The 12,028-nt window shown below is 63.3% G+C and overlaps 1 protein-coding gene across 2 annotated transcripts; it reads left to right on the top strand.

Moving 5' to 3' along the window:
• The first annotated feature begins 3,503 nt into the window (after nucleotides 1–3,503).
• HSPBP1 (HSPA (Hsp70) binding protein 1) lies at nucleotides 3,504–10,282 on the top strand. 2 transcript variants are annotated; one of them, XM_037517218.2, is made up of 7 exons: nucleotides 3,504–3,871; nucleotides 5,155–5,359; nucleotides 5,789–6,013; nucleotides 7,249–7,404; nucleotides 7,586–7,682; nucleotides 7,780–7,891; nucleotides 9,917–10,282. In XM_037517218.2, exons 1-7 carry the CDS (start codon nucleotides 3,668–3,670, stop codon nucleotides 9,989–9,991), a joined length of 1,074 nt encoding a protein of 357 aa, XP_037373115.1. In that variant the 5' UTR covers nucleotides 3,504–3,667; the 3' UTR covers nucleotides 9,992–10,282. The 2 variants fall into 2 exon arrangements, with proteins under 2 accessions (XP_037373115.1, XP_054553365.1); XM_054697390.1 differs by lacking the exon at nucleotides 3,504–3,871 and adding an exon at nucleotides 3,888–4,409.
• The last annotated feature ends 1,746 nt before the right edge of the window (nucleotides 10,283–12,028 follow it).

The following is a 12,028-nucleotide window of genomic DNA, read 5'->3' as shown; positions in this document are numbered from 1 at the left end:
GGAACTTTTGGAGCTGCCAACCCAGGACCCCCACCCTCCCAGCCCACCCAGGTCTCCTTACCTGCCCCCACCACCCTGTCCCCTAGCCATGCACAGCCTCCCCGGAGCAGATTTGCAGCACATCTTCAACCTAATCTCCATCTAGGGCACTCGATGCTCCTAGAGAGAACCTTCCAGAACTCCCTGAGGTTGCTGTGTATTCTTTCTGGCCCCTGCATATTCTCTGTGTCCACCATAGGGTCCCCCAGCTCTTCCTGTGGGCCCCATACATCCCCACTACAGTGATCCATGGATTTGTGTCCAGCCCCGGGGAGCCCGCGAGCCTCCACTGGGTGTCCACGTTATCTCGGTGTAATCCAGGACTCCCCTGTATTAGACGTCCAGAAGTGCTTGGCAACACCCCCCCCCCCCCGCATTAAATCTTGGAGCCCCCTATGAACTGTACATGTCGCCTTTAGTCTCCTGTTTAGGAAGACATCTTTTCTTCACTCCATGAAGCTTTCCTGAACGCCCGGCTGGAGCCAGGCTCTGTTGTGAGTGTTGAGGGTCCAGCCCTAGCCCAGCCCAGCAGAGGTCCCGCTCATGGGCGATGATAGATTAACAGACCCCATGGATGGTGTGTTAGGTAGTCATGATTGTGGCTAAAGAGGAGACAGTCGCAGGGAAGGACACAGGACATGTTTCTTTGGGCGGGGCATGATTTTTTTTTTTTAAGATTGATTTATTTATTTATACAAGCACTGGGTACAGTCAGAAGCGCGGGAGGGTGAGAGAATCCACCAGAGCCAGAGCGGGGAGCAGAGCAGGCAGAAGGACCGAAGGACACTGCTGAGGGGAGCAGCGGGCGGCAGGAGAGGTCTGCGCGCCATGTGGGACCCTCCTCCGGTGGCCGGGGAGCAGCCGGGGATCGAACCGGCGCTGCAGAGGCTGCGGGCAGCTTTGCAACCCAGCGCTCAACCTCTGCGCCACCAGGGGAGGCCCAGGGCATGATTTTAGACAGTGTGCAAAAGCAACTTCACCAACCAGAGGCCATTGATGGAAAGTGATGGCCTGACCTATGGATAAAATTCAAAGAGCCTTCCAGGCAGAGGCAGCGTAAGTGCAAAGGCCCTGTGGCAGGAGTGTGGCTACCATGTGGCAGGACCATTGAAGGGGCCAGGGTGGCTGGGCAGGAGTGAGAGCGAGAGGGAGGAGGCAGATCCAACTGGGCTCAGAAGGCTGGTGATCCCATGCCTGGTCCACGCCTGGTACTCTGCAGTTACTTACAGGGTGTGCCTGCACACTCAAGTGTCTCCGTATGGACGGGAAATAAGGTGATCGGCTGACGTAGAGGTCATTGCAAAGGCCCTGGCTTTTACAGGGTACTCCGCAGTTTTCATCTAGGGCACCTTCATATTTTACCCTACTCACGTTTCTCTTATCCAACAACACACCGAGTGTATACGGTGTCCCTGGGACAACACTGGCTTGAACTGCACGGGTCCACTTTATGTAGATTTGTTTCTATCTGTAGCTTCTGCCTTCACATGTTCAGCCATCCTTGGATGTTGGCTGAATCCTCAAATACAGACTCTTGAACATTGTGGGGCCAACTCTAAGGGACTTGAGCATCTGTGGATTACGGTACCCCCAGGTTGGGGGTGTCTAGAACCACACCCCTGTGATTACCAAGTGATGGCTGTAGTTAAGTTTTTACTCCTGGATTTTTGGCCACCCCTACCCCTGGCGTTGTCCAGGGTCAACTGCATGTATCCGTCTGGTGTAGCATATAACCACACACACGTATTAGGGGTAGACTTGTACGTAGGGGTACATAGTATGGCAGGTGAATCTTGGGCCCTGAAGGGATCCACTTCTCAATTCCCAGCATCTGCTTGTTACCTCATTTGGCAAAAAGGACTTTGGAGGTGCAGTTAAAGGGACTGAGATGGGGAGATAATTCTAGGTTGGCCCTTGGACGTGAAATGTAACCCCAAGGGTCCTTTGGAGGGAGAAAGGAGGTCACTGTGAGAGGAGAAGGGGAGACAAAAGTAGAGGCTGCAACCTTGTGACCGAGGGATGCGGGCACCTCTGGGGGCTAAAGCAGGCAGAGGTGGGCTCTGCCCTGGTGCTCCCGAGCATCACAGCCCTAGTGACTCTTCGATTTTCGCTCCAACAGAACATGTTGGGCTCCCAACATCCAGAACTATGAGATAATAGATCTGTGTTGTTTTAAGCTACCAAGTTTTTGACAATTTGCTAAAGGCAGCAACAGGGAAAATGAGGCACCACTGGTCCAGGGTTCCTCGGCGGTGCATGCGCGTGCACACACACTCTGCCATCCATCTTGACCCCAAATATCGCTTGCACACCCAGGCCGAGCCCTGTGCACCCCAGCTGCATACAGCCGTCTCCTGGAGGGGGCCATTTATGAAGATTAGAATCAGGTCTCTTTAGGCCCAGCCTAAAGCAAAATCGTCCCCAAAAAGGCCCCCTCCACGCCCCACCACCTGCCGGGCCCTCCGCTGCAGGCCATCCTGCTGACTGAGGGGCAGCACAGTTGGTGCCCGGCAGGCAGGCCCGGCAGGCCCGCAGCTCCGGGAAGGGACAAAGGGCAAGCGGGCGGCCCACAGAGGGTGGGCCTTGAGGAGGCACAGGTGAGTCGGGGGCTCCACCTGAGAGCCGTCCAGGAGCAGGGGGAGGAGCCTGACAGTGGGGGACCCCAACCACTAGCAAACACCAGGGGGGCGAGGCTGCGGGGTGGGCGGGGCCTAACGGGGAGCGGCCGACGCACCCGATGGGGCGGGGGCGGGGGCCGGCGCGGGGGGCGGGGCCTGGCGGAGTGCGGCTCAAAGGCCGGGGCAGGGGCGGAGCCTGAGGGGGGGTGGGCGGGGCCTGGCTCAGAGGCCCGAGGCGGAGTGGAGGGGCCTGGATGATGGATGTCGGCGGCATCCAACCGAGGCGGGGCCAGGCCTGGGGGCGGGGCCTCCGCGCAGGGGTGGGGCTCTCGGGGGGCGTCACCCGAGGGGCGGGGCCCAGGGCGCGAGCGCCGGGGCGGAGGCCCCCCGCGAGGCGGGGCCGAGCGCCGCGTCGGGCTGGGCGGGAAGGAATTAAGTGCCGGACCAGCGCCCTGAGGCGTGGGGGGGCGCGCCGGGAACTTCCTGGCGAGCCCGTGCGCATTTCCTGGCAATATGGCGGCGCCCAGTAGCGTCAGGTGCGGGCGACTCTGTGTCTACTAGCGGCGGCGACGCGAGGCCCGCGGAGGTGAGACCCGTCGCGCTCTGGTTGCCGTCTTCGGAGAGGAGGAGACTGGTTCTCGAGGAGCCCAAGGGGCGGGCTCGTTGCTGTGGAAGCAGGGTGTGGGGTTGCCAAGAGACGGGAACGCGAGGCGCTGCGACGAGGGAGGGGGTTTGCTCGGTTGCTAGGGAAAGTGGGTGGGGCCTGTTGCTAGGGAGGGAGGAGGGGCTTAGGACTTTGGGAAGGGTCCTGCTGGCACCGAGCTTGGGAAGGGGGCCGGGGTTACGGAGGGTGTGGGCAGCGTGGCTCGGGGTCATGGGGGGACGCCGAGGTCGAGCAAAGCAGCAGCAGGCGCTCCTCGCAGACCCCCTGGAGTCGGCCCGTCAGGACGCAGAGCTCCCTCAGCGCGCGACCTTCTCCCAGTCGCCCTTCCCCTCCGCACAAACGACCCATGGCGGACCAAGGCCCCGGGGGCAGCCGCCTCCCCCTGGCGCTGCCCGCAGCCTCCCAGGGGTCCTCGTCGGGGGGCGGCGGCTCCTCGACTGGGGGCTCCGACAATCCCCCGCCCCCGCGCAACCTCCAAGGGCTGCTGCAGATGGCCATCACCGCGGGCTCTGAGGAGCCAGACCCCCCTCCAGAACCGATGAGCGAGGAGGTAAGCGTGGGACCCCAGAAACTGCGGTGAGGTGCGTGGGACAGGGTAGCTTCGGCAGGGGACTTGGGCAATCGGAGCAGGGGTTTTTCTGGGTGGGGCGTGAGTCCAGGTGGGCAGGCATAGAGGCTCCATGGTGCGAGAGGGGGTTCAGGTAGACGAAGGTCACGTCCCCGCATCCAGCACTGTGCTGGGAGGCAGAACACGTCCGTGTCACATGAAAGGCAGCACTTTCCAGAGCCTGACACACCTGGATTCAGCGTCATCCAGCTGTGTGACCCGGGGCTGACCACGGCATCACTCTGAGCCGCAAGTTCTTCCTTTATGAGATAATAATGACAACGCTCTTCACAGAGTAGTTCTGGGGGTCCAGCTTATTGAGGGCTCTGCAGCCTCCACACAGTGCTCCGGGGTTCTCGGGGACAGCACGGGCCTTGAGCTCAGGCGGCTTCGGGTCGTGCAGGTTGCTGACCGCGTGACCTTGGCCGGGTCTTACCTTTCAGTGCCTCAGTTCAGCCACATGAGGATTCCCATCTGTGAAGTTAAGATCACACATTCCTCCTAGGCTTGTTTTGAAGATTAATAGCGGTTTTTATTACTATTTGATGTTGAGTTGGTGGTGGCTGTAGACTGCACGCGGTGCTAGCCCGTACCCCTGATGTCGGTCGCGGGACCTTTCCAGTGAGAAAGGTGGGAGACAGGCACAGAGGAAGCTTCCCGCCCAGATTTACCCAGCTCTGTGGTATCGGCACCTTCGTGTGAGTGCTTGGCTCAGAGCTTGGCACAGAAAAAACAAACCAGTCACCAATTCTCCGCTCCCTCGCATGTGGCCTTATGACCCCACCCCCTGGGCCTCGGGAACAACAGTCTGCTGGTTTTCATCCTTACTCATCCGCACCCAAGTGACAGCTGGGGGAGGGGGGTTTTGCTGCTAGTGTCTGGCGGGTGCAGATCAGGGAGGCTGCCCAGCAGCCCCAGGGTCTGCCCAGCTCACTCCCTACCCTCCTGGTGCCACCTCGCTCTCCCGACCCCATCCCTGTGACCTTTCCCAGGCACCTGCCATAGCACGCTGTTTTGTTGGTGTGCCCCCACCAGAACTGGAGCCCCTCCCGGCAGGAGCGTCTGTCAGGCTCAGGGCTGTATCCCTAAGTGTCCAGAAAATATCCCATACTTGCCGTGATCGAAGGCGGTCAGCTGTTAGGGCGGATGGCGTTATCGACAACTGTGACGCCTGGTTGCCTAACTGATGGAGGTCTGCTTCTCCCCCACCCGCTGTGCCCCCCCAGAGGCGCCAGTGGCTGCAGGAGGCCATGTCGGCCGCCTTCCGAGGTCAGCGGGAAGAGGTCGAGCAGATGAAGCACTGCCTCCGGGTGCTGTCCCAGCCCACGCCCCCCTCTGCCAACGAGGCCGAGCTGGCCTCCGACCAGCAGGAGCGCGAGGGCGCCCTGGAGCTGCTGGCGGACCTGTGTGAAAACATGGACAATGCTGCAGGTACCCGGCCCCCATCCCTGCTGGCTCCCCTCCTGCCTCTGGAAGAAGTCGGCCTCCTTCCTGGCCTCCCTGCCTCCGGCCTCTCCCCACCCAGTCTGGCTCGGGTCCCTTCTGCTGTGCCCCCAGCCCTGAGGAGCCACGACGGTGCCCTCTCTCGCCCCACATAGCCGCCCGCCTCCATGCTCCCGAAGCTGGCTGTTGTGCCCGGGTCCACTGTCCCCCAAGTGTGGATGAGGGCTGGTGGCAGGAAAGGGCTCCCTGAGGGGTGACGTTTGGCTGGAGACGGGAAGCGAGGGCGCGGGTGGTTCCTTCCAGACAGGGGAAATGGCAGTGCCAGGACCCTGAGGCGGAAGGGCTGGGGCAGGCCATGGGCTTCCCCGCAGGTGGGGGATGGCATGAGTGGCTCGGGACACAGCCCCTCCCGTGCAGACTTCTGCCAGCTGTCGGGCATGCACCTGCTGGTGGGCCGCTACCTGGAGGCGGGACCAGCAGGGCTGCGGTGGCGCGCAGCACAGCTGATCGGCACGTGCAGCCAGAACGTGGCCGCCATCCAGGAGCAGGTGCTGGGCCTCGGCGCCCTGCGCAAGCTGCTACGGCTGCTGGACCGGGACGCCTGTGACTTGGTGCGCGTCAAGGCCCTCTTCGCCATCTCCTGTGAGTGCCAGGGCGGCAGGGAGGGGGCAGGGGTGTGGGGACCCGGCTGGTCTGCGTGCAGAGCGGGGCCTCTGGGTACCGAACCGGAGCCCCTTGATGGCTGAGTGACGGTCCCGGTCAGCGACAGGCCAGGTGGGGGGCCCAGGAGTCCCAACTGTCCTGCAGCCCCACAGGGATGCTCACTGAGTCGGCGCCGGCCCATATGCTGGGGGCTGAGTCCCACTTCAGTGCCCGCTCCCGGGGCTGGCTCTTCCCTACCTCGGAGGGTGTGGTTACAAGCTGGGGCCCCCAGGACCCTCCTTGAGTGACCCACAGAGTCAGAAATGCCTGCCCAGGTCTCGAGGCTGATCGCAAAGCCCATGCTGGATGTGCAGGGGAGCACTGGGGTGGGTCACAGGGCAGGGGGCCCCGGTCACAGTGTTTCCATCCCCGCGGAGCCAGGGTGCCCTCCCGGCCTGTGCTGCTTCAGAACCTTGGAAGCTCCCTGACAGGAGGGGCTTAAGGGTCACAGTTGATCACTGACCCCGCCTCCAGCCCCTCCCCCTCCTCTGAGGAGTGGTGGGGGGGCTGGAAGCACCAGGCTTAGCAGCTGGTGGTCTTGCTGGCCACAGCCGCCACCCAGGAGCCCAGCCGAGGCTCCTCATGAGGACAAAAGCCTTCCCGTTACCATGGGCTTTAGGAGCTTGCAGTGGGAGCAGAGGACTGACCCAATGGGCACAGACCATGTCAGGGTGGCCACGGGAGGGACCTTGCGGGGGGCTTGCTAGGAGGAGACGGGTGGGGGGGAACGGCAGGACCGAGGGCAGGCGTGTCGGAGGAGGTAGCATCTGGAAGGCACATACAAAACCGGTAAGCGAAAGGCCTGGCCATGGGCCACAAAAGCAGGCAGGGTCTGGGTCCCCAGGGGCGCCACGAGTTGGAATGGGGCCAGGCATAGCAGAGACGTCCCAGTTGCTCACGTCAGTTACGTCCTGGCAGAGAGGCGCCGGGAAAGGTTATGCTTGGAAGCGCAGGCCCCAGATCTATGGTGCTGGAGGGGGTGAGGGTGGTGGTGGAGGTGACGGTGGTGGTGGAGGTGATGGAGGTGATGATGATGGAGGTGATGGTGATGGAGGTGTTGGAGGTGATGGGGATGATGGACGTGGTCATGGAGGTGATGGAGGTGGTGACGACGATGATGATAGTGATGGTCACAACGACCCGCCTCAAGCCTTGTGCGCCCCTCCCTGCCGCAGGCCTGGTCCGGGAGCAGGAGGCGGGGCTGCTGCAGTTCCTCCGCCTGGACGGCTTCTCGGTGCTGATGCGGGCCATGCAGCAGCAGGTGCAGAAGCTCCAGGTCAAGTCGGCCTTCCTGCTGCAGAACCTGTTGCTGGGCCACCCCGAACACAAAGGTAGGGCTGTGGGGCTGAGGGCCAAGGTGGTCCCCAAGAGGGAGTGGGCCAGGGATGGTCCCCCAGGGGGAAGGGGGCCAGGGTATTATTCCTCTAGGGGGGCAGAGGGGAGTGGAGGGAGTGGATCGGCCACCCCGGGTGGGGAGGGGCCTCTCCTGTGACCCCCGAGCCCTTCCTGCAGGGACACTGTGCTCCATGGGGATGGTGCAGCAGCTGGTGGCCCTCGTGCGGACAGAACATAGCCCCTTCCACGAGCACGTGCTGGGAGCCCTGTGCAGGTGCGGGGGCGGGTCTGTGCAGTGCGCTGCTGGGGGGAGAGGGCAGTGCAGGTGTGCAGCCTAGGAGATGAAAGGCCCTGCTCCCCTGTCCCCGCAGCCTGGTGACAGACTTCCCCCAGGGCGTGCGGGAGTGCCGGGAGCCCGAGCTGGGCCTGGAGGAGCTGCTCCGCCACCGCTGCCAGCTCCTGCAGCAGCACGAGGAGTACCAGGTAGGGGAGGGCAGGAGTCCTATGGCGGGGCCTGCCCCGCCCCCTTGGCAAGCACCCATGGTCAGGGGTTGTGGCATTTGAGGGGCGGGGAGACTGCCAGATACTCCCTTAGACTCGAGAGAGACTAGAGACTTGGTGTGGGCGGTCGCAGCCCGGTGTGCAGCAGCTGCTGTGGGGGTGTGGCCTCCTCTGCCATGCAGGTGTGTCTCCCCGGAGTGTGGGCACCTGCCCAGCCCTGGCCTGGTGTGAGCGCCCCCTGGGCCGCGGCCTTAATTATCAAAGTTATTTAATTATCAAAGTTATTTAATGTGATTATTTCATCGTATCACTCACTTAATAAACATTTCTAGATTGATATATAGCAAATGGGAAAGAGCCACCAAGTGGCCAGAGAAGTGCCGCCTCCAGAGGAGGGCGCGCTGGCTGTTTCAACAGGCAGCACCTCAGATGCTCAGATGCTTGATGGCGTGGCTGTCAGAGCACAAGTAACTCAGACAAGCAACAGCTGAGTGAGAAACGACTAACGAGCCACTCAGACGCTTACTGAGCGCTAAGTGATGCCGCCACCCGGTCAGGTTCGGCGAATCTCTCACTCACCTGCTGCCCTCTGCCCGGCGGGCGCCGTCGGCCACGCACACACCCCTCAGGGGTCAGTCACGTGCCAGGCCCGTGGGTGCTGGAGACTTGGGGGGAGCAGAGGGGGCAGCCTGGGGCTCGCGGGGTGACGGGCACGCAGCTGCGGGGTGGGCGTGCGCACACGTGCAAGCGGCCGGACAGAGCCGTCCCCCTCTGGCTTTGGGTAGCGGCTGGCAGTCCTGGCGCCCCCTGCCCAGTGCTTGCACCCCTAACCTCTGCCTCTATTCTCGCCTGGCCTCCCCACGGGGCTCTGCGCTGTCCTGGGAATCTTCCAGGCTTGTCAGCCGGACGGCGTCCTGCCAGGTGACTGGTCTCGTATCTGCCAGTCCCCTTTGGCAGGACTTTCTGTGGGCACCAGAGAGTTGAATTTCTAGCGTTTCTGAATAGTCTGTGGTGAGGTGAGGGGCACGGGAAGGTGAACGGGGAGGTGATCTCCCCCCATCCTGCTCCTGTCTCCCAGCACCTCTCCCGGTCCCTCGCGGAGACAGACGAGCAAACTTGCGTAAAGATTCGAACCCCCTTTTGTGCAAAGTCAGCCTCTCCCCACCACCTCTCCTTACCTTGCTCTCCCTCCTGTCCCCAGGGTGCGCGGCTGCCGGACAGCCCCCCACTGACTGCCCCTCGACGGGCGTCAGTGTCTCCCTGCTGCCGGCTCTGCCAAGGACTCACCTTTACACGTGCCCCCAAGTGTGGGTGTCTGCCGTGCAGGCGTCCAGAGGGGCGGGCTGGGTGAAGGTGGCCAAGGGTGAAGGCTAGGACTGGAGGGTCATTGCATCAACTGTCCCCAGTTGCTGTCCAGCGCGAACTAGTGCCCGTGCCTGCCACCGGGCTCGGACCCTGTCCCTGCCACGGCGGCCTGAGCTGCTGTGGCCCCCGCTCTGCCCTGGCACCCGCTCCTGTCGCCAGTGCTCCCTGTACCCTTGGCCTGTTTGTCAGGTGGTGGTTTAGCGCCTGGTTTCTCAAAGCTGCTGAAGAGCTGGATCTCTGGGACCAGCGGGAATACCCCTGCGTCCTCCCGCTGCTGTGCCTTCTGTCATTTTGGTTTCTGGCCTCTTGGCGCCGTGCAGCCCCCACGCAGGCCTTCCTGCCAGCGCTGCTTGGGTCCCAGGAGATTGTATCCAAGGGGGGATCTTCAAGCAGAGCTAGGTCAGGGGTGGGGTGGAGTGTGTGGGAGTTAGAAAGAGCCCCAGGGGACTGCCGGGAAGACAGACAAGTGGGTTCAGACCCAAGACCGCAGACCTCAGGGTCAGGGTCAGGGTCAGGGGCGAATCCAGCCACAGGAGGCCCAAAGGTGAGCAGGCGGAGCGGCCTTGGGGAGGGAGGAGCATGGCTTGCTGGGAGAGGGGCACGGCCGCCTCCGCCCTCTCAGCTCACCCCCTGCCCTTGCAGGAGGAGCTGGAGTTCTGCGAGAAGCTCCTGCAGACCTGCTTCTCCAGCCCGACGGACGACAGCATGGACCGGTGAAACCGGTGCGCCTCCGCCCTGTGGGAACCCCAGGCCCGTGCCAGCCCCACCCCGAGGTCCCCTCCCGGAGGGCCGGCGGGCCCAGACGCCTCTCTGGCCTCCGCCGGCCCCCTGGAGGGGCTGGCCAAGGCTTAGGCTCCGCGACCCCACTTCTCGCGCGCTCGCGCTCGCACCCCGCGCCCCCTGCCTACACTCCCAGGATAGGTGCCCCGCCCCTCCCGGCTGCCCTGTCGCCTCCTGGGGAGGGTCGGGCGGGGGCGGAACCGGGAACAATAAAGTGTGACTGCGCCTCCCCGGGACCCTGCGTCTCCTCTGCGCGCGCGTCCCCCGGGGCGGCCAGACCCCCCACCCGGCCTGCGCGCCCCAGCCGGGCCCCCGCGCGCCCACGTGCCCGCCCCGGGCGGGAGCCGGCGGGCCGGGCTGTCACGTGGCCGGCCCGGCCATTCAGGGCCCGCCCTGGCGGCGCCCGCGTCCCCGGCTCCCCGCGGGCTCGGCTGCGGGGCGTCTCCCGCGCTGCCGGCGCCCTGCGCGGACCCGGAGCCGAGCCCGCGCGCGTCCGCGGCCAAGCGCGCGGCCAGGGGCACCCCGCGGACTCCCCAGCCGGCCCCCGCCCTGTGTCCCGGCCCCTCCCCGCCGGTGTGGGGTTCCCCGGGGATCTCGGGGTTTAGACGGCGCGGTTGCCCCCTCCCCTCCGCCCAGCCTCAGGAGAAGCGCAGGGGTGGCGCGCTCGGGGTCGGCCAGGAACCCCCGGCTGACTCCGAGCGCGGGGTGTCGCGGCGCTCCGTGCCCCTCCTGGGCGCAGAGGGCAGGGCTCCACGAGGGGGTGCTGGAGGCTGCCCAGGGCGCCCCTCCAGTCTAGTAGAGCCTCCCCTGCTCCCTGGAAGCGGGGAGAAGCCCAGAGCCCGCGGAACGGGCCCCTTCCTACCCTGAGAAGCCGCTGGGCTCCAGCAAGAGCGTCACCGACGGGGGTCGGACAGGGCCAGACCCAGGCTGGGGCTCTGCAGCTGCCCAGGTTCTTGCAGACTGACGTTTGTGAATGTCCCGGGTGGCGGAATCTGCACCCCCTTCAGCCTCCCCCCCCTCAATTTCTGAGCGTCAGTGTTCAAAGAGCTACTGCGCAGAGGCTGAGCAAGCCAAGTGCTGTGCATCCTGGTGTGGAGGGAGAGAGGGCTCCAGGGACAGAGGCAGAGTGAGTGACCGCTCCAAGCTGTAGGACGGCCGGAACCCGGGGCTGTTTTAAAATGAGACTGTTATAGGGCAGCCCCGATATTGGCCGGGTTGCCTGGCTGTGGGTCCTCACCCGCGCTTAAAAGAGACTTGTTAATACTCCACTGCAGGACACACAAAAGGTTCATAAAAGGTTTATTTACAAGGGAAAAGGAAATAAGGAAAATGTACAACTCAGGGAGAAAATAGGGAAATAAAGTCTTTCATGCGTCCTACCCGATCCGCCGGCCTGGAAACCCAAAGGCACTCTCCGAGCTGGCCGGACGCTGCGAGCTGGTAGAGAGCCAAAATGGGGGACCCCCCCCAAAGCCCAGTGTCTGGCTTTATATCACCAACCTGGCTGCTGAACCCCACCCTCAGGTCCCAGCCACCTTCCCTTGGGTGGTGACGGGATGTGGAGTTCCCAGTGTCTTTGGCTTTGGCCTGGGGTGGGGGTGGAGTCCACAAAGCCTGTATGGAATTAGCTTTACTTTAGGACATTCTTTTCCCCTAACAAGACTTTGAGGAGGGAAGGTGAGGCCGCACACCCCAGGAAACGAGCAGGCCTGTGCTACACTGTCCTGCAAGAGCTTGCCCCTGCCCGCTTGTGTCTGCGCAAACGTCTTCTTTCCCCTTCCTAATAAAACCGTCCTTTGAAAATGCAAAATTAAAAAAATAGGGGCCTTCCTGGTGGCACAGGGGTTCAGTCTCAGCAGTATGAAACTATCCGCAGCCACTGCAGCGTGAGTTCAATCCCCGGCCAGGGAGCTGACCCACAGGGCGCAGCAGACCTCTCCTGTCTCCCCGCTGCTCCCCTCCGCAGTGCATTTC

Source organism: Talpa occidentalis, unplaced genomic scaffold, assembly GCF_014898055.3.
Source record: "Talpa occidentalis isolate TD23 unplaced genomic scaffold, MPIMG_talOcc4v2.1 talOcc4.17, whole genome shotgun sequence".
In the NCBI taxonomy this organism is placed as follows: domain Eukaryota; kingdom Metazoa; phylum Chordata; class Mammalia; order Eulipotyphla; family Talpidae; genus Talpa; species Talpa occidentalis.
This window is presented reverse-complemented; position numbering and strand designations above follow the sequence as displayed.

Excerpts from the sequence above, each read along its gene's own strand:
- HSPBP1 (XM_037517218.2), top strand. The coding sequence starts at position 3,668 with ATGGCGGACCAAGGCCCCGGGGGCAGCCGCCTCCCCCTGGCGCTGCCC. Across the intron at positions 3,872-5,154 it reads CAGAACCGATGAGCGAGGAG|AGGCGCCAGTGGCTGCAGGA; the intron begins GTAAGCGTGGGA and ends GTGCCCCCCCAG. Across the intron at positions 5,360-5,788 it reads AAACATGGACAATGCTGCAG|ACTTCTGCCAGCTGTCGGGC; the intron begins GTACCCGGCCCC and ends CCTCCCGTGCAG.